Source organism: Crocodylus porosus, unplaced genomic scaffold (genome assembly GCF_001723895.1).
Source record: "Crocodylus porosus isolate Cpor-Errol unplaced genomic scaffold, CroPor_comp1, whole genome shotgun sequence".
Taxonomy (NCBI): domain Eukaryota; kingdom Metazoa; phylum Chordata; order Crocodylia; family Crocodylidae; genus Crocodylus; species Crocodylus porosus.
Genome location: NW_017728909.1, coordinates 34,823,659 through 34,843,785, shown reverse-complemented (window position 1 = coordinate 34,843,785; position 20,127 = coordinate 34,823,659). Strand labels below are relative to the sequence as shown.

Here is a 20,127-nt window from a genome sequence, read left to right as displayed (position 1 = left end):
TCTAGAAAGGTAGATTGGGAAGGGGTAGAAAGTCAAAGGAGCTCTAATTCTTTCTGAAGCTGTGATGGTGACAGCTGGGAGTGTCTGTCCAACAGCTGCTTGAAAAATCATTTGGTAGTCTGTCCTGGCATGGCATTAGGGTATAAGCAGGTGTTGCCTTTGTGCTGCCATAAAAAAAGTATGGTGGTACAGAGGCCAAGCCAAGAGATGTCCACGCCCCTTGTCGTGCCACAAATGCCCCAAATTTGTGGCTGCGACATGGGTTGTATGATGATGTGTCAGTATTTGTGGCTGATGTCTGTTTGCTTTTAAGGTGGGAGAGTATGGGCAGCCCAGAGCTGCCCATGGTTGTCCCCCAACCCCAGACAGGTACTCTTAGGGGCCTGAACTTTCATTCCCGGGGTATACTAGAGCTGGCTTTCCCTGGTTACAGAGATGCACCCTAGAGATTACCCAAGACGCATCTGCAAGAAGGTAACACCTCACTTGTTGTTCCACAAAATTAACAGGTGGAACAATGGGCAATGTGCATTTTTGCCCAGTGAAGCGGGTCAGCTGTGCCAGGACCATCCCAGCGCAACTGATTCACTTCATTTGGTGATGTTTATTTATAGTCTGAGATAAGAGCATGATTAACACTTGCATATCTTGCGAATTCTGCTTCTGGCAGCAAACACGTAGATGTACAGAATTACTGGACTTGATGATCTAACGAGGTCCCTTCCAGCCTTAATTCTGTACATTTCTGAGCAGAATGCGCAACTGTTTCACTAAATGCATACCATGTTATTAAAATAATTAAAATGGTTTTCTTACCTAACTTGTCAAACCTAAGTAAAGAACTAATAGGTACATTACTGGTTTCTTAAAAATTGTTTCCTTATATTCCAGCTGTACTAACTGCTGAGTGTGCCAGGAAACTAGGAAAGCAGGAAGTGAGGACTAGCAAAATGCCACACTACATTTAACTTTGTGATCTGTACTGTTTTTATCTTTTTAAAATATGAAATATTTTTACTTTTCCCGTCTTTTTTTTTGGCAGTGTTTTAGAGGACTTTGCTGCAAGGGACCACCTCCTCCACGAGCCGAGTATGACTTGGTTTGTATAGGTCTCACGGGTTCTGGCAAGACAAGTCTACTGTCACGGCTTTGCAGTGAGAGCCCAGAGAATGTAGTGTCCACAACAGGTATGATGTTGTAGTTAGGATGAATTTTGCTCAGTCAAAAGTTCTGTTTCTTAGAATTTAGGATAACTGTTAATTAGATCATTGCTTTTTTTTTTTTTTTTTTTTAAAGAAAAGAGAAACTTCTTGAATACTTTTTTCTATTAAGAAATTAGGATGCAGTTGATAAGGGGTGCAGGAAGTAGTTAACTGATACGCAGATTAAAGCTATCCTTTTCATTTATTCGTTTGGTTGTTTTTCAGTTTAATTGAGTAACAATTTTTTAAAAGTTTTTTTTCTAATGCATACCTATCAGTTTTCCAGATAGAACTTAAAATGTATTTGTCTGGCCAAACTTGATGCTATTGCTGTGTTATGTGCTTTTGGAAGAGTAAGGGCATCTTTAAATAGAGATGACTTGTGCTGCAAGCTTGGTTGAACATAAAACTCAGAATTTTTGACAGCTCTGTACCTTTGGTACAGTATTTTTTTAAAGTAGCCTTTTAAGTGGTTTGAATTGAGCAATTAACCCATTAGTTGTGATGAGTTAGTCTTTTTTTTTTTTGCAGTTTGGTGACATTCTTCTCTGGAGAATTTTTATGAAAATACATCATCTACTGCATTTCATAAGTAACATAATTCTTCAGTAATGTCTGTTGCAGAGTAATTGTGGTAGAAATTGTTAATTTCTAAAGGTTCCTACCCCCTGTGGATTTTACCATAGAGACAAAGAGGGAAGAAAGAAAACCTTTGAAGCCTTATTTCTTAAGGGCTTTACTACATAGACAAAAAGTGATTGGGGAGTCATGGCTGGGGGGGTGGGGAGAATGTGGTAGTAAATGGGTGGGATGAAGAAACTAGAGGGCCCACATTGGATTTCCTTTTTCCCAAAGTCTGTTGCTCCTGTACTGTGGCATGTGAAAGTAGCCAAAAGAAGAAAATGTAATCAGTAGCCAGTATTTTTGACCACTGTTATTGTCCTCTGGGCAGGGAAGAAAAATAGAGCAATAATGTTTTTAGAGCAATAATATATTCTACAAAACAAAGTTGGAAGAAAAATAAAAACCAGGCACTGCTGAAATTTAAAAATTAGGTCAATTGAGGAACCTAGAAAAAAAAATATAAATACAGGTGAATCTGAAAGCATGAGAATAGAAGACCATGATACAATAAGCAAATTATAATTGCAATAATAATAGTAATAGGATAATGATAACAGCAACAATCATAATGATATTAATAATAAAAAAAATGCATGACAGAATGAATATCTGGTTATAGAACTAATAAAGAAGATGGAATAGGTCATATAGAATTGAAGGAATGTTTTGTGATCTTAATGACTTAGTAAGTTTGACTTGCTAAAGGGAATGGACAGTAGTTATTTGAGAGATCTATATATGTGTATGTGGTTTTACATTGTCCTCCTTCTGTATTGGGTTCTTAAGTCAAGCATTATTTTCCTTTAGCAACTCTAACTGGTTTTAAGTGCTTAAGTTAACATATGAGATCATAATACAACTAAAAGAAAAAATAAAATAGATACAAGGAAATGTTGTACCTTGCAGAATGCATGCTTAATATATTTTGATCATGGTTATATTTATAATTTTAAAAGATTATAAACTCAGCTACTTCAGTGTGTAATGAAATATTCAACTGAAGTGGTTTAGAAGAAACTTGCCACATGGGCAGATTATTCCATATCTGTTCCATTCAGGTTTTTCTTGCGCTTTGCTTTTGAAGCATTCAGTTTTAGCCAGCAGTGGAGTCAGAGTATGGGAACATATAAACTGCTAGTTTGGGGAGGTATGGTCACTTTCTTGTTCCTATTTATCAATAAATAGAATACTGGATTGTTAGGTTTCTGCAGCCTTCAAAATGGACTTTGAAGCAGATTTGTTCAAAGATACTGGTTACGTACATTTGATGATGACATATGTTTAACAAAACTGTATAGCAGCTTTGAGCATGTTTGTTCAGGCAACCATAATTTTTGTGTACCACTGTAACACTAGGCCTGTGCAAAGCAGCAAGTATTTGCTTTGGATTCGGCCAATTCGGAGGGACAGTGATTCGATTTGGTAATTTGAATCACAGTCCTGATTTGATTCAGACGATTCGGATCCAAAAATTCAGTGCTGATTTTGGAGATTTGGTGATTAGACCAAACAGGCAGCAGTCCTCACCACGCTGAAGACGGCTACCTCCAGCTGGTAAGTCTGTTGTGGGCAGAGGAAAGGGCAGATCAATGCCCCCACAGTGAGGGAGAGATTGGGGTTGGGACTGGGACAAGCTGCCCAGTGGGGCCAGAGGGGCATTGGACTTGTGAAAGGCAGGGGTCCTGCCCCTGCACACTGCTGTGTGCCATTGGGCCAGAAGGACATGAGAGAGGGTGTATGTCTCCGGATCTCTGCAGGGCAGCCTGGGCCATCCTGCACTCCAGATAGGTGGTGGAAGGTACTGGGAGTGGGGGCTGTGCCCTCCCACCACTTGCCCAGCCTCCCCATGCCTCTTAGACAAGTCATGGGTGAGCAGTGGCAGGGCATGGAGGCAGGTGCGTGCATCCAGATTGGGGAGGAGCTGGCAGCAGGGACTATGGGGAATTTTAGGGTGGCTGCAACTCTCCCATACCTTCCACTCCACTGCACTCTAGGGCAGGCAGAGCCAAGGCTGACCTCTAGGCTGGGGCTAGCTGCCCAGAGTACAGCCCTGGCTCCACTCCACCCATGTAGCACAGCCTGACAGCGGGGTGCTGGGGCTAGCTTCCTGTGCATAGCCTGGTTCAGCCTGACCCATGCAGATGAGGGCACACAGTGGTGGGAGCCCCCCTCCCTGAGTCCCACATCCTCCTGCTCTGGCTGGGCAGCTTGTCCCAGCCTTAGCGCCAATTCCTCCCTCATTGTGGGGCCGCTGATCTGTCCAGTCCCTTCCCATGCCCCTTTCCTCCCCTCTTCACCCACCACAACAGACTTACCAGCTGGAGGCAGCTGTGTCCAGCATGGTAAGGACTGCTCTTGTTTAGTCTATGGCCAAATCTCCGAATTGGCACCAAATCTTTTCTGAATCAACTCGGAGGCTTCCAATTTGATTCGGACCTTTTAATTGGTCTCCTGATTCAATTTGGATTTGAGGATTTAGCCGCTGAATTGGGCCAATTCTCCAAATTGAATCAGCTACTGAAGCTTCACACAGCTCTAATGCATACCTATTTTTTATCCCTCCAAGAAGTACATTCCACCAAATTTCCACAGTCTATCTGGACATCTTTGATTTAATATAGGAAAAGGTTTCATTTCATATAAAATGTTCATTTTTTTTTTTACAAAGGGTTGTTGTATAATACAGGTTTAATAAGTCAACATAGACTGTTAGTCCAATGGATGCAAAGATTCTTAAAGGCATAGGCAGCCTCATGGATGCACGTATTGCTACTACTCAGGTGTGTGGCATTCGTAATTTCTATGAATCTTTTATTAATTCTTTGTAAGCCGTATTATTAAATAACCAACAACTAGGGGTGCACTGATAGAGATTTTTGGGGCTGATACCGATAGCGGACTTTTAAGGAGGCATATTGTCCAATACTGATCCAATTTCTGATACCAGCCCGGCAGCTTGGAGAGCTGCATGCAGCTGGTAAGTCTGGTGTGGTGGAAGGGGAGGGGGAGGAGCAGATCAAGGCCCCTGTGGTGAGGAAGGAGTGGGGGTGGGGCAAGTGCTGCCCAGCCAGGGCGGGTGTGGGATGGAGCTGCGATTCGTCCAGGGGGTGGGGGGAGGTGGGGTGGCTCCCACCGCTGTGTGCTGCTTGTCCAGGAGCTGCTGGTTTGCCATTCGCCCACTGGTTTGGCACTCATCCAGTGGCTCCTGCTGCTCATCCAGGAGCGTATGGGGGGAGTGCGTGTGCCCCCAGAGCTGCGTGGCGTGGGCTGAGGCAGGGGCTGCACAGAGGTCTTCCCACCCTGCCCTGTACAGACCCGGGTGCACACGTACATCTCCCTACCCTCCATGCCCTCCCGGATGAATGGCGGAAACAGGAGCAGGAGCTGCTGGATAAGTAGGCAAGTGCTGGACCAGCAGATCCTGGATGAGCAGTGCGTAGCGGTGGGAGCCACTCCCTCCCTTCCCTTTGCCCCCCGAATGAGCCATGGCTCTGTCCCGTGCCTGCCCTGCTGTGGCTGGGCAGTGCTTGCCCCAGCTCCAGCCCCACTCTTCCCTCACCACAGGGGCCTTGATCTGTGCCCCCCCCATGCCTCTTTTTTTCTTCCCTCCCCTTCTACCACACCACACTTACCAGCTGCACACAGCTCTCCAAGCTGCCAGGCTGTGCTCCTTGCTCCCTATGTGCTGTGCTGAGCTGCAGCTGCTGACATGCATAGGCATTTATTGGCCACATCAGGCCAATTTCCGATGCAATCAAATTTCTTTATATCAGTGCCGATCTGATATTGAGGCGATGTATTGGCGCACCTCTACCAATAGCTATCTTGTTTAAAAATAAAGCACAATTAGCTGACTTAGTGTCCTCTGTCTCTCAAAATCTTAGAGAACTTAGTTTGTATTATTGATAAAAAATCTGCAAAGATTCAGTTTCAGAAAAATTAGGATAATGGGGATTGTTTAAAAGCATTCATAGCCAATCTGCTTTTATTGTTCATAGTTTCTTAAACGTGTGCCAGAATATAAGATTGTGAGGAAGAAACTTTAATTGTCAAATTATTGCCTGAATAGAATTCCTTTTGCCAAGCTAATAAAACCTTAATAAAAGTTGTACTGACAATCTCATACTTCTTCTTGTGTTGATTTTATTTTTTGTTCAGTGCTTCTTGTCTTCCCATGATATTTAATGTTACTAGGAGAGTCGTCTGTCAGAAGCCACAGTGAACAAAATAGAAGTTTTTAATGGATATATTCTTTTTCAAATTGTCACCCAGTCAAGTAGGATGCTAACACTTTTTATTTTAATTTCAGGCTTTAGCATAAAAGCTGTGCCGTTCCAGAATGCCATCTTGAATGTAAAGGAACTTGGAGGTATGACACTTAATTGCTTGCATAACTGATTGGTAGTTTTAAGTTCATTTGACAGTATAAAGACATAATTGAAAACATCACTGTATGTGGATTAAGAGGAGAGGTGGCCCTTGCATCTTGCAGATTTCTGCTAGTGTTTTCTGTCGCATTGTTTTTCTGAAATTTAAAATAATGAATTGACAGACATTCATTTTAGAGGTTGGGTTATTTATAAAGGCATCACAAGCTGAGGAAATGAAATAACTGCTTGGTAAAATAAATTGGATTACTTCAAAAAGTGTGTGTGTGTGTGTGTATGTGTACATGTATATGACAGTGCTTAGCGCACCTGTCACATTTAGAGGAGAGAAAGCTCTAGAAACAGCTCAGGTAGCAATCAGCAAAGACACCTGACTGGAAGGGGACTTGAGGTATATATAAGCCCAGGGCCTGAGGTAGATGGGGGCAGTCTTATTCCAGTATCTGACAGGGAAGGAGCCCTTGGGCAGACTGCTGAGAGAGTGACTCTGGCTTGCACCACGTATGTCTCTGGGCAGGCAGCCTTAGGGCTGGGAGTTCAGCCTTAGGGCCAGTGTAGCAGCCAGGATACAGGCTTTGGGTTGGGGAACGTCTGGTGGGTTGTGGAAGAGACTAAGGGGAGGTAAGGAGGTCCCAGCTGGCCCAGAGAGAGAGAGAGAAGAGAGAGAATAGAGGTCCAGGGGGCCCAGAGAGAACAGAAGGCTGGGAAAGAGAGCAGAGGGCCTGGGAAGCAGGTAGGGCCAGGGTGCCTATAGGTTTCACTAGCCCCAGCAGGGCCAGGGCTCAGGAGGTGCCGGAGGTCAAAAGAGCCATAACCAGAGACTTGCAGAGCCCGTGGATCTCAGCTAGCCTAGGAGTGGGCCCAGGGTCTAAGAAGAAGGACCAAAGGTCAGGAGAGCTACAGTTGGAGACCAAGGGGGTCAGAGTGCCCATAGCCTACAGAGGGGCTGATGAAAGGATAGCCAGCTATGATCCTGTGGCCTGTAGGGGTGGTTATGATTCGATTAGTATGTGTGACATTTGTGAGGGTGTAGATATTGGGGAGGATGGAGCCCACATAATTAGCCCTGAAGACTATGAGCACAGACACCTGTATTCATGCGAGATGGGCTTGGGGAGCCTTGGGGCAGCCTCCCTTTATCTAAAAGATAACTACATCAAGGTATGGCAGGAAAGGAAAAGGGGAGATAGCTCAAAGAGAGAAAAACTGATAAGTGTTGAGGGGGCTCCAGAGGCACCATGGCCACCCCTGGAGCAGGACTCTGTTACGTTTATTGTATACAAAAGCATTCTAATAATATAAAAGCCTTGTCTGTCAGTCTTTTCATAACGATTTATTCGTGCTCTGATTGGCTGACTGAAAGAGCCAATCAGAGTGTGAATAAGCATTCATACAGGAGGTGGTGGCATGGTGGAGCGCTGCCGTGATGGCGGGGGGCCCAGGGGGCAGAGCTCCCTGGAGGTGGCGGCAAAGGAGTGGATGTTTTTTGCAGGTCACAACGATAGAGTGGGGGTGGGGGGCGAGGCCACTAGAGCTGGCCTTGCCCCTCCTCCCTTGCTCCTTGGAGGTGACAGTGGCAGCATGGTGGGAGGTAAGGGGGGTCAGGATGCCGTGGGGTGGGGGATCAAGTCACTGGTGCTGGCCTTGGCACACTCCCTCCCCTTTCCCCTTCTTTCATTGCTGCCTGCAGCGCTGACGCAGCAGTGGTGGGGAGAGGAGTGGGCCTGATGTAGGTCAGGGGGGAGAAGTGGGTGTGTGGTGGTGGTGCGGGGAGCAAAGGAGTGGGTCCAGGCCCAATGTGGGGTGGGGGCCTGAGAAGGGGGAGAAGCCAGCCCGTTGTGGTGGTGTGCAGGGAGCAGTGGGCCCAGCCTGGCCTGGACTGACGTGGCAGCAGCAGGGAAAGGCAAGGAGCTGGCCTCCTCCCTGCTTCAGGCCTGGGCCCATTTCTCTCCCATCCCCCCCACTGCCGCCAGGTCGGCTCAGGCCCACTGCTTCCCCCCAGCCCTGGCAACCTGGTGTCTTCCTATCGTTGGGCCCAGTTCTCCCCCACATCAGGCCCAGGCCCATCCTACTCTCCCCTCACCGTTGTGGCGGGGAAGTGGGGAAGCGGGCCCAGTCCCCAAGCAGCAGGAGGGAATGGGGGAGTGGGCCTAGACCTGGGCAGGCATGAGTCTCGCAGGGCTCCATCCCTGCCCATCATTCTTGATGGGCAGGTGGCTAGTATTAATTAGGGGTGTGCATAGTAGGTTGTATTTGATTCAGATTTGGAAGCAGGAACAGTAATTCCATTAGTTGATTTTGATTGCTGTCCCCAATTAGATTTGGCCAAATCCAAGTCTGAAGATTCGATGCTGATTCGATTTGGCCATAGACATAGCTTTAAATGTTTTTCCGACATACCTCGAGGTACCAGTGTGGCTCATAAACGCTGCGATGGTGAGGTGGATGGAGTGTCTCACAGGAGTGAATGGAAATCCTCCACATGCTCGGCAGCAAACCCAGAAGTAGACTGGAAATACTTCCAGTCTACTTCTGGGTCTGCCGGGGAGCATGCAAGGGGAGCATAGCACAGGAGTTGGGATGCATGTGTCTGGGCATTGTTCTTATCACTGTGGTATCTGTATGATGTCTGAGATTCTATTCAGCTCTGCATTTCTTTGCTTTGTGTAATTGGGAAAGTTAGTTAGGGCCCAATTTTCAAAACTTGACGTGTTTATAGACATGTTCTGGGAGGGGAGCTGCTTTAAAGTGCCCGGAGCATCACATGTCAACATTCTTATGCTGAAAAATGGTGACGAGGGTGCTTTAACTAAAGCTAGTTGAAATGAGCTTTAATTAAAGCACCCCACCACCATTTTTCAGTGCAAAGATGCACGTGATGCTGGATTCTGCTGGATAAGCATCATAATTTTAATTGTTTTTCCCTTGCTTAGGTAAGGGAGCTAATTGTGTCAAGGTGGTGGTTAGAGATTCTTAATTTCCCAATTGGAAGGAATGTTTTCTTTTTGACCACGATAAATATTTTTTCAAGCAGAACAAAAGTTTTTGGAGGCTGCAAGAAAGAGAGGCCTCACCTGATGAGCTATATAGGGCAGCTGTTATAGAGACTCGTATGCACCACAGTGCTCCGACAGGGAATATAACACCATCAGCTTTTGTGCTTACAGCTCTGGAGAGTTGTGAACCTGTCAGGCAGTGTGGCTGTCTGATACTTCTTCCCTTCTTTGTGTATTTGGAGGGGGATTGCCAGCCATTAGACTGCAGTCAGAATGTGCAGAAATGAGTCTTAATCAGTGTAATTGTTGTCATTTCTTTGTTGCTTAAATTTTATTCCGACAAGTTGCATTGTTTTCCTCCAGCACTAATGTGTTGTGGCTAGTTTTGTCTTCTGTATTGTGGAAATCTTGTCTGGGCAGCTGATGTTGGGAAGCTGAAGAAAGGTTGAAAGGCGTCTGTCTTCAAAAGCTTCACTGTTCATTGTTGCATGTCAATCAAAAGGAAAAAAGTTTCATTTAGATTTAATTTGTGATGCACACTATTAATTTACAAATTGTCTTGCAGATGTATCCAATGAAAAATGGCAAACCCTGTCCATTTGTCTGAGCATAGTGAAATTTTATTTGCAGAACTTTAAGGCCCGACTGTTAAAACTCATACTTTTTAGATTCCTCCTTTCAGCTGCCAGGCAGTTATGTGAACCAGATGCTGATTGTGTACTATTCCTTTTGTTTGACTGAAGGAATACCCTTCCTTGTAGTAGAAGGTGGTGGTTTTTTGTTTTGCTGGAGCTGGTAATACAGCCAGGTGTCCATTTCTCCATTTTCTGTTTGAATAATACAAGTGAAAATTCCTATAACTTTCACAGACCCTTTTCTGTTTTGTTCTTGTCTTGATTAGTTTATTATTGGTCCTTAATATTAACATGGGGCACAGTGAAGCAAACTGGATTCTGTTGTACAAATTTCTTTTATCACATATACTGCTTTAAATAATTAAAAGCAGCAAATAGTTCAGTCTGCATTAACTTTTTTAATGCTTTTGATTCATGAAGTGTCCCAACACTTTACACCGTTTAACAAGAAACATTTTTTGCATTTTTAAGCAATACTAACTTGCTGTAGTGAATCAGGGTTTTAATTTAATTTCTGAAATGTTAAAACTTTAATTAAAAAAAATAAATTAAGGTTGGGATTCAGTAAGGACCTTTATATAGACCTAAGATCGAGTACTTTTAGTGTTGAAAACATTTACCTGTCAAATCTAGCACCCACACTTTTTTCCATAGTAATTTCAGAAATCTTCCTCCCCCCCCCGAAGTTACACGACAATGAGAAATATTGAGTTTGGCAGTTGAGAGAACATTTTTTCTGATTTAGGCTACTGGAGACTGTATATCTGAACCTAAAATACAGTAATATGCTTGTCAGTGCAATTTTTTAAATATTCCTTTGCACAGTAATTCTGAAAAAATGAGTGACATGGGAAGGAATTGGGAGCTATTAATGTTCTTGCTGTCTAGTGAAGCCCTATCAGGGCATTATAGGCAGGCATTAATCTGGGTTTGGTAGAGAATTGCAGGATGTAGAGACAGCATAGAGAGCCTGAAAAAATGGCTAAGCAGAAGCCAACTTTTGTAGTTTAACATAAACCTCATGCTCATGAAAGTATCCCTGGAAAGTATATTCCACAAGACAGCACTACCAGTGCCCAACTTCTATCCCTGTCCCCATGAGATTTAATTTCCATCCTGGAAAAACCATCTCTACTTTGGACCTTAGTTACTATGATACTGTGACAAGGAGTGCTAACTATTGGTAGTTTGTTTGACGTGGATAATTACTGGGAGCTAAATGAAGAACATAAATACATTCCACAGGCCATTTAAATGACTTTCAGATCAAGTCATGAAATTTTAGACAGAAGAGTATATTTTATCACTTTTATTTACCATCCTGTGAACTGGAAAGTGATGGTAAAATTCCTCACTTGCAGATGGACTTAGTTTTGAATGATTCATTTAAATGTGAAAAGTCCTATGTCTCTACTAGTTTTCTAGCAGTCTGGTTTCTTTTGATTTGCAAAATCACAGCTGGGGCAAGATTTCTCTAGTGAATTCAAAGTTTCTATTAGATATCTTTCATGTACAAACTTCTGCAGCCTCTTTCTGGTGGTTTGTTTTCCACTTTAGCAGGCTATGTTTCAAGCTACAGAGATGGGGCTCATTATTAGAGTTCTTGGAAAATTGCAAATATTGTGGAGAGCTGGGCAAGAGTACTGATGACATGGTCACAAACATTCAATAGAGGAAGTGCAACAGTTATTGTAAGAATATCTCATGAAGCCAGTTGTGTCATTTTTGACAGGGTAGGTGGTATCTGAAGGGATTTTAATGAAGGGCGCATAATGGTCTAGAAAAACAAGGCATAAGGCAGGGTAGGAAAAAAAGAGACCGGTGTAGGAGAATGGATGTATGGGATGATAAGGCTAGCTAACATGACTGGAGAAGGCAGAGAAGTAAAACAATAGAGTGGCGGCTATATGCTTAATAGCAGTGTTTTATACTGTTCATCAGAACAATAGAAGTAAGTTGCAGGAACTCTGTCCAGAAGAATTTCTGATTGTGTGGACTGGAGAAAACCAGTGCCACAAAGCATTGTTTTTGTGCTGTTTTTCAGCCTGACATGATTGTAAACATGATATTTCTAAATGTTTCAGATTTGCTTTTGTAGTTGCCCAGAAAATTAGCATGGTTTGCCTTTGCGTGTTAGTTTCTAGGTATGTGTTCCATATCACAAAGCATACAAACTTTAAAGTTCTGGCAGAGTATTGAAGTTATCCAACATTTCCAAGTTGGATAATCCTACATGAAAATTGAGCTTCAGCATCTATAAAAATTATGTGCTGAATATAAAGCTTATTTTACCCATTTGGCAAACTCCAATTATGCTTTGTATAATTTTTCCAGGTAGCTTCTACCTCAGACATACCTTGGATTCTTTTGGCCACTGTTGTCCATTAGAACTTCACGTGTACCTGAGATGCCCTATGGCCTCCTTTCTCCAAGAACTTAGTGGGGAAGTGAGGGAATCTGTCTTGGCAACTTCTTGACCTCTGTGGCACTGAAATTAAACCCTTGCAATAGCCTGCTTCTTTTCAAATGGATTCTGCCACTGGTGCAGCTGTCTGATGGATTTGATTGGAAGACTTGTTAATCAGTACTTGTTTGGGAGATATCAGTGCTCTGAATGCCCTTTTGCCTCCAACTAGGGGTGGAGGATAGAGCCATAAAAACTACCTTTCAGTTCCTTCTCCCTGCTTGTGGTCACTAGTTGAAGCTCCCAGTAATGCCTTTTTGCTACCTGCTTGTTCTTTACTTACCTCCAGTTCTTTGTAAATAGTTTGGAAAATAACTTAGTGATTAGTTGGTTTCTTTTGTTCTGTTTCAGGAGAAGAATGTGTTCTCCAGGAGTGATCAAATGTGTCCGAACATATATCTCCAGGTTTCAAAAACTGTTTGACATGTGAGGCTATAATACCTGTAAACGCTGGGTGCACAGAGGCCCTTACTTGTTTAGGAGAAGGATCCATCTTAGAAGAGAGATTTATATGCAGGTGTCTCTCTAAGCATGCCCAAAGAGCAAGTGAGTCCCAGGTAAATCCATACCTAATGCTGAAATCTGTGTGCCCAGCTTCTGATCTAGGCTACCCTGGGGACAAGGCTCTCACTGCTTCTTTTAAGAGTGTTTTCTGTGCTCCATTTTTGGCACTGCTTACTGTCTTTGGGACTTTTATACACGTTGTGTTCAAATTAACAGAATTTGTTGATACTAGATGCCAGACTTTTTTTCTTGCCCAACAGCACACCAGTGTCTCAGTGCTGTCTATATCAGCAGTAGTAGTGAAGTCTTTGCATGTGGGAGCACTAGCCATGCCTTCCGGTAATGTCCTTCCTTTTTTTAGGATTCTTATTTCTCAGAGGAAGAGAGAAATAGTTAGCCATATTAATATCTGCCTTAGGAAGAAAGGATGGTCATTTTTGTTGTACATACAAGTTTTCTTTCACTCCAATTTGAGGTTTAAGAGCAGGGCTATAAGAACGTATGAGAACATACTGGGTAACCTGCAGGTCCATCTAGTCTAGTGTCCTATATCTTTGTGGAGCTTCCCATTTCATCTTACCAGAATGAGGGATACCAAGCTGGTCTGCTTCCAACCTGTCCATTGCCACCAGCTCTACATGCTCGTCCCTCCACTGTCCCACCCTCATGTCCCGCCCAGACACCCAAGTCTGTATTCCACCTTGATTCTGCCAGCCACTGGGGATCTCAGCTGGCAGTTACTTCATGGAGCCATCACCATGGGTGTGTGTCTTGCACACTTCACAGACTCCTCTGACACCTGTTTCTTCTGCAAGTGGAGGGAGACCCTGGTGCATGTTTATGTAGAGTGCACCAGGCTGCAGCCCCTTCACTGCCTCCTCCAGAACTTCTTGCTGAGGTTTGGGCTGCACTAGTCCCCTCACTTTTTTATTTATGCACTCCCCATCTGTGGCCCCACTAAGGGCTGTTGACCAAGAGGTCCCAGGAGTTTGGCCCTAGCCAAGCTAGCCATCCATCCTTTCACCAGGAAGGAGTCTCTGCCTTGGAAAACCTCTGGGGAACTGTGCGACCACTTTCCTGTCCCTGGTTTGATCCCATCTCCAGGCAGAGTTTCGTTGGGCAGTGTCCATTAGTTCCTTGGACTTGTTTCAGGGTCAGTGGGTAATGTCGGGTGTGCTCTGCTTGGTGTTCCCCCTTGGTGCACTCATTTTAAACCTATGATGTCACTCCCATCCCTGTTATATTTTGATGTGTGCCGAGGAACCAGCTGTTACATACCCAGTGGCCTGCCTTCTAAGGGATGCTCATACCATTTCTTAGTGGGCACTGGCCTGTGGTCCCTTAAGCAACAAATAGGCCTGTATCTCTCTGACACACAGCCGATGCAAAGGGAAAGAATATTAATGAAAAGCCTATGTAGACTGATTGGTGCCTGCCCTTCTTCCCTAACAGCTTCCAGCACTTGGAGACCTCATTCAGAAGTTGCAGCCCTATCATACCAGCACTGACATAAATAGTTTTAGATCTCTATATTGTGTCTCTGGCTTCTTTTTCACAGTTACCTTGGCCGCATCAAGGGACATCTCCCATGTGCCGTTGAAGCTGAGATCTCCAACCCCTAATTTTTTGACACCAAGAGGTCCTGGTGTTTAAAAAAAAACAACAAAAACCTGCACCTGAAAAAAAGCAGGGCATTGCATGTGGCAGCAGCGTGCGCTGCCCGAAACCAGAGCCTGGCCAGCTGGAGCCATGTTCCCGCTCCTGACCAGGCCCTGTGCACCAGATTGCCACTACTTAGAGCCCTGGGAAGCCCCCAGGACCCTAGGTAAGGCTGTTGGTGCTGGCCCCCAGCCAAGGTGCTGGCCCAGCTTCTCATACTCCCCCTGGGGTAACTTACCCTGTGCCGGAGCACACATGCCCGAGCACTCACTGGGGACAAATAGCAGCAGCACATAGTTGTGCTGTTGCTACTTGTCCCCAGGGAAATGTATGTGCACACTTGTCTGGACGTGCCCAAGAAGGGCAGAAGAATGTTTTGCTGCATATTACTACTATACCTTCACTGAACTTGCTCTTAGATGGCAGCTAAATTTTACCATTGAGATCATGCCCATTCCCCCTGCAGAGAAGCCATGCATTGTGTGTACAACATTGGAGCTCATGTAGTATAAAAGCGATTTTAATCTTTGAAAGGATTTGTGTGTGTAGAAGACTATAATAAAAAGGAGCAATTAAATTCAAAGTATTGTTTTTCATAGTAATAAAAAATTCCTTACAACCATTTATTCTGGAGAAATACTAGATTATCAAAACGGAAACCATGCTTGAGATATGGAAGGGCCAGCTCTCTTTAAAAATTCACTAAAATCTCAAGCAGCATCCTCAATATGTAACAAAACATGTCAGTCTGCCACAAAAAGATGCAGCTGGCTTTATAAAATGAACCCTGTACAAGCTTTGACATTGGCTATTCCAAGAGTCATTTCCTGTGATTTGATTTTGCTAGGTTTGATTAGAGTAGCCTACAAGAAATCTTTCTTTCCTTCTTTCTTTGTCATCTGTGGTGACAATGGTGTTTTTGCACTTTCACCATTTGTTTTTAATATTTGTATAATAAAGGTTTAAAAAGTAAAAAACGAACAAAAAAGCCCTCCACCAGTGCTTCTTTGGTTTCCTCTTAAGTCAATAGGATTCTATTGGCCATCAGTTCGTGTATTAAAAACATACTTTGCTACCTAGAGTCATTTTGGGATCATAGGACTTACAAGAGGCCTCTCTGGGACATTGAGTCCACTTCCCTGTGTGTTGTAGGTAACTCATAAGAAGGAAGTCTTTGTGTGTTAGTAGTGAGGTTAACCGTACCTCTTTATTGATACTATGCAGTAGGTGTCTTTACTGTCTCCACAGGTGGCAAGTGGTATAAAAAGTCTAAATTTTTAAAGGTCATTGCAGCTGTACTTAGAGCTTCATTTTTACATCCACTTGATCTGGGGCATGTACTTTTTAATGGAAGGGTAGAAAATTAGGGTTGGAAGGGACCTCAGGAGGTCATCTAGTCCAACCCCTTGCTCAACGCAGGACCAGCCCCAACTAGATCATCCCAGCCAGAGCTTTGTCTAGCCTGGTCTTAAAAAAACTCCTCCAAGGATGGAGATTCCACAACTTTTTTGGGTAACCTGTTCCTGCTTTATTACCCTCCTAGTGAGAGAGTTTCTTCCAGGCTTATGAAAGCAAGCAGACTGCTTACAAACGTAAAAAAAAAAAATAAAAGGCACTTTACATAAAACTAAATGCAGTGTGCCCCTACACTGAGCCCGGCACATGCCCAGAAGAGGCAAGGTGTTAGTTTGACCTGGTTCACCCAATGTCTGCATAGATTGGGTGCTTCCATGGGGCTCTTTTGGCACTTTTATCAAATAGCCAAAAAAACCCACTGCAGCACCCTATCTACACAGATGCTGCTGAGCCAGGTCAAACTAACGGGTAGAAAAAGGCTGACAGATTTTGCCCATATGGGTTGGACATACGGCTTTCTAGGAGATGGGCTGTGGAGAGGTTGGTTCTTAGACCTTGTTGAGGTGGAAAGGGGAGTTTCAGGCAGGAAGAATACTACATTTAAGTATCAGGGATATCGTGTTGATCAACGGTTCAACTGGTGAGGTCTGTAACTCTGACTCAGAATAAGGCTGGTGTCTGATGCAAGCCTGCTAGTTTTGTCTGTGGGACTGCTTTATGTATACCTGCAGGTGTTGGAAGAAAAAAGCTGTTCCACTTAAAACTTTTAAAATAAATATTAATAATTTAAAAAGGAGAATTGCAGTTCTGCAATTGGCAGAGCATTACTTAAGAGAATGATTACTAAACTCTGTTTTAGACATTTATTGAACTAAATCTAACCCACACAAGCTCTTCTCTGACATCCAAGTGAATCAGCAGGGATGGTGTTGGCAGCAGTGTTGGCTCATATGCTCTGAGAGATGGACACTCTAATCCCTTGGCTTTTAAAATAGCAAAACATTTGTGTATTTCTGTTTGTGTTTGTTTTTATTTCTATATAAGCATTAAAAGTTGAGAAACTTCAGTATGTCAGCCTTTTGATGCCTTTTTTTTTTTGGAAGCCTTGTTTTGAAATTTGTTTATTTTACTTTTTGTGCAATTGCTTGAGCCAAGTTTATTGTGAATCTTGTCCTGTAATAATGCTTAATCTCAGTGGGATTCATTTTCAGCTGCAAAAAACGCCCCTAGAAATTATTATTCGTTTTTTTTAAAAGTGATATTATATTATATACTTAATGATGATGCTGAACCTTCATTTGGTTTATATTCTGTTTAGTACTATTGCTGTGGTCTTGTTTAATTTTATATATAAATCTCACATTTGCATCCTTTGTTAGGAATATTTTGACATTTGCTGATAGCATTACAGCTTAAGTGACAGAAAGGAAACAAATAGTTGAATCTTTGTATGACTCACGTTACATTTCTTCTTCTGAAGGAAATATTTCAGTAAACCTTTAAGTGAGGTTTATGCTAAGTGCTACTGATGGTCTCTGATACTGGTGGCTTGTCCTGGAAAAATTAGCTTAGATATGCTGCTGGCTTGCAGACCCTAGTCAGTCAAACAGTTACTGGAGGAACAGAAATGTCTCCTAATATTTCCCTTATCAATTAGCCTTGTTTGACTCTTTTTGGAGTACCTAGCAGGATGCTGTCCTCAGATCATCCTATACTTTGTGAGAGGTACACAAAGGTCCATGTTCGTAGACCATTCAGATTTTAAAGTCACTTAATTTGAAAGCCTGTGGAATTGGTGACAACATTTATTCAATTTCTTTGCTAAATGCAGTGCATCTCTAAAACTGTGCATTTGTTGTGAAAGATAACTGAAGAATTAGTTCATTCCATAGAGAAGTAATGTAGCTTGTGGGTCATCGTTAACAGGGTACTTGCCACCATCTCTGGTACTGCTTGTTTCTTGTCCTGGCTTATGCTGTACACATACTACCTATTGCTGACAGAATAGTGATTGCTCTCCCCACCTTGTGAGTTAAAGCAGAGAATGTCAACCTAGCTGCCTTTAGAAACTTCTCAATGCCAAGAGTTCTGTTTCAGGTGTAGAGGTCAGAAAAATAAATAAAATTGCAGGCTGAGGTATAGACTTTCTCACTGTTTTTTGTTCTCTGCTTGCTGTAAATTTTTTCTGTACTCGTGAAGTCTTGAGCCATAATAGCTTCAAAAATGAAGTGAACCAGGTTTGAATCAAGGCAGTACTGTAAGAAGAGACCTCAAAGGAAATGCAAAGTGGTGTTGGTGGCGATTAGGTGGGGTTCTTTGTTCTGTGTCAATACTGATATTTACGAGTAAGTTAAAAGAGCCCAGAGAGAGAGACTTACTATATCCAGGTCCTGGTTCCTGGGATTAGTTGCTGTGGGAAGCACATCAACATCATGTGCCTTTCTGTTTCTCCTTCTTATTCCCTCTAGCAATTAGGGGATTCCCAGTTTTGTGCCCCCGTGGGAAGAGAAAGAATAGTGAGACCAGGAAAACAACTTACTGCTTTGTCCTGACTCAAGGAGAACATATAGAGACCCATGTGCTTTCGTGTGCCCTGTAATGGGATGTCATAGCTCAAATATTACACAGTTTAGGATTTTCTCTTTCTGAGCAAATATATCAGTGCTTTACAGGTAGATAAAAAGTAGCTGGCTAAAACTCAAACCAGATAAGCAGAAACAATGATAATAGGAAAAAGGCTAGTGTGGCACTAACTTGCTTTAACTCAATTGCTGGGTAGATTTCCTTGCTTATGTGAAGTCTCAGGTTCCTGTTTCTCATCATTTGTGCCTTGCCAGCTGAGAGATTGCATCTGTTCGTGTGGTAATTTATACTAACTGGAAGTAACATAGAAAGTCATATGGAAAGGGTTATAGAGTCTGATCAAGATGGAACCTATTTGCTAATAGGGTGAAAAGATGATGACACTGGTGTGAAAATATAACAGCGCTTCAGTATAACCCTATTTAAACATATTGTATATAACCTAATTTGGTAATAAAATGAAAGAAGATTATTTACTTTATATAATTCTATACTGAATTGTTGGGGTATGAGGGGAGACTAAATTAGCAGTGAATTTACATAAGGCTTTGTGTACTTGTCTACATTTATGTGACCATCTGACAGATGGTCAGATCTAACATGATTATAAGTGTAACATCATTTTTTGTGCCTAAAAGATATTGCTTTGAAAGGTTTGAAGAAAATCTTAGCAAATTATGTAGTAATATGGTTTTGCCTCTACTGTTCCTATGACTGGAGTAATCAACAGGGAGGAGAATGAAAAAATGAATACTAGACCTCATTTGTTAATTGCTCTGTGCAGACTCAAATTCACCAGAGAAAATGCTGTCACTAATGTGACAGCTCTTTTTATGGCATTGGTGAATTTTGAAGAAAAGAATATTCTGAAAGTCGACCTCATTACTGTCACTTAATAAAGAATATCTCCTAATGCTGAACAGTGTGCAAAATAAGTTTATTTTTTTAAGGTAGCTATGCTGTAGCATGCTACACCAATGTTTCTCAACCTGTGGGATGCGACCCAAAAGTGGGTTGCAAGAATATATGAAAAGGTTGTGAACAAATTTTAAAAATGGATTCTCCTTTAAAGGAAGAAAAGTGGGAAACTGTGGGTTCTCCCTTGCAGGCTGGCAGAGTTCCAGCTTGCAAGGTAGATAGCCCCAAGTTGTGTGGGGCAGGGGCAGCTTGGGGCCGCCCCTGCCCCACACACTGGGGGCCTGGGAGCACGGGCCTGGGAGTGAGGGGCTAGGGGGCTGTTTTCTATTTAAACTATTTGCTGGGTCAGGACTGGCCATAGATGTTTACAAATGGGTCCTGGTACAAAAAAGGTTGAGAGCCACTGTGCAACGCTATTGTCAGATATTGGATTGTTCATGAAAGTAATTATATCAGTGTCATTTTGCATCCCATACACTGTTTAGAATCCTGTGTGTACTTGATTTATTCTTGAAACAAACTCGCATTAATTAATTTTTGGGTGGGGGAAGGGAGAGGCGTCTGTTTTTCAAATATCTGTACCTAGTGCATATTATACCAGGGGTGTGCAAAGTGGGCCATGTTCAATTTGGATTTGGCCTGATTCGGGGCACAGTGATTCAATTCACTGATTCGGATCACTGTCCCAGTTCAATTCGCCGATGACACCAAACTTTGGGGCAAAGCATCCATGCCAGAAGATAGGCGGGTGATCCAGGCTGACTTGGACAAGCTCAGCAAATGGGCAGACGAGAACCT

The 20,127-nt window shown here is 43.1% G+C and overlaps 1 protein-coding gene across 4 annotated transcripts in view; it reads left to right on the top strand.

Moving 5' to 3' along the window:
* Positions 1-20,127, top strand: part of ARL15 (ADP ribosylation factor like GTPase 15) — a 327,109-nt gene that overhangs the window by 126,907 nt on the left and 180,075 nt on the right. For all 4 annotated transcript variants that reach the window (XM_019532053.1, XM_019532054.1, XM_019532056.1 and 1 more), the window contains 2 exons: positions 1,043-1,187; positions 6,136-6,195. In XM_019532053.1, the coding sequence (XP_019387598.1) occupies positions 1,043-1,187; positions 6,136-6,195 (205 nt within the window). The remainder of the gene's footprint in view (positions 1-1,042; positions 1,188-6,135; positions 6,196-20,127) is intronic.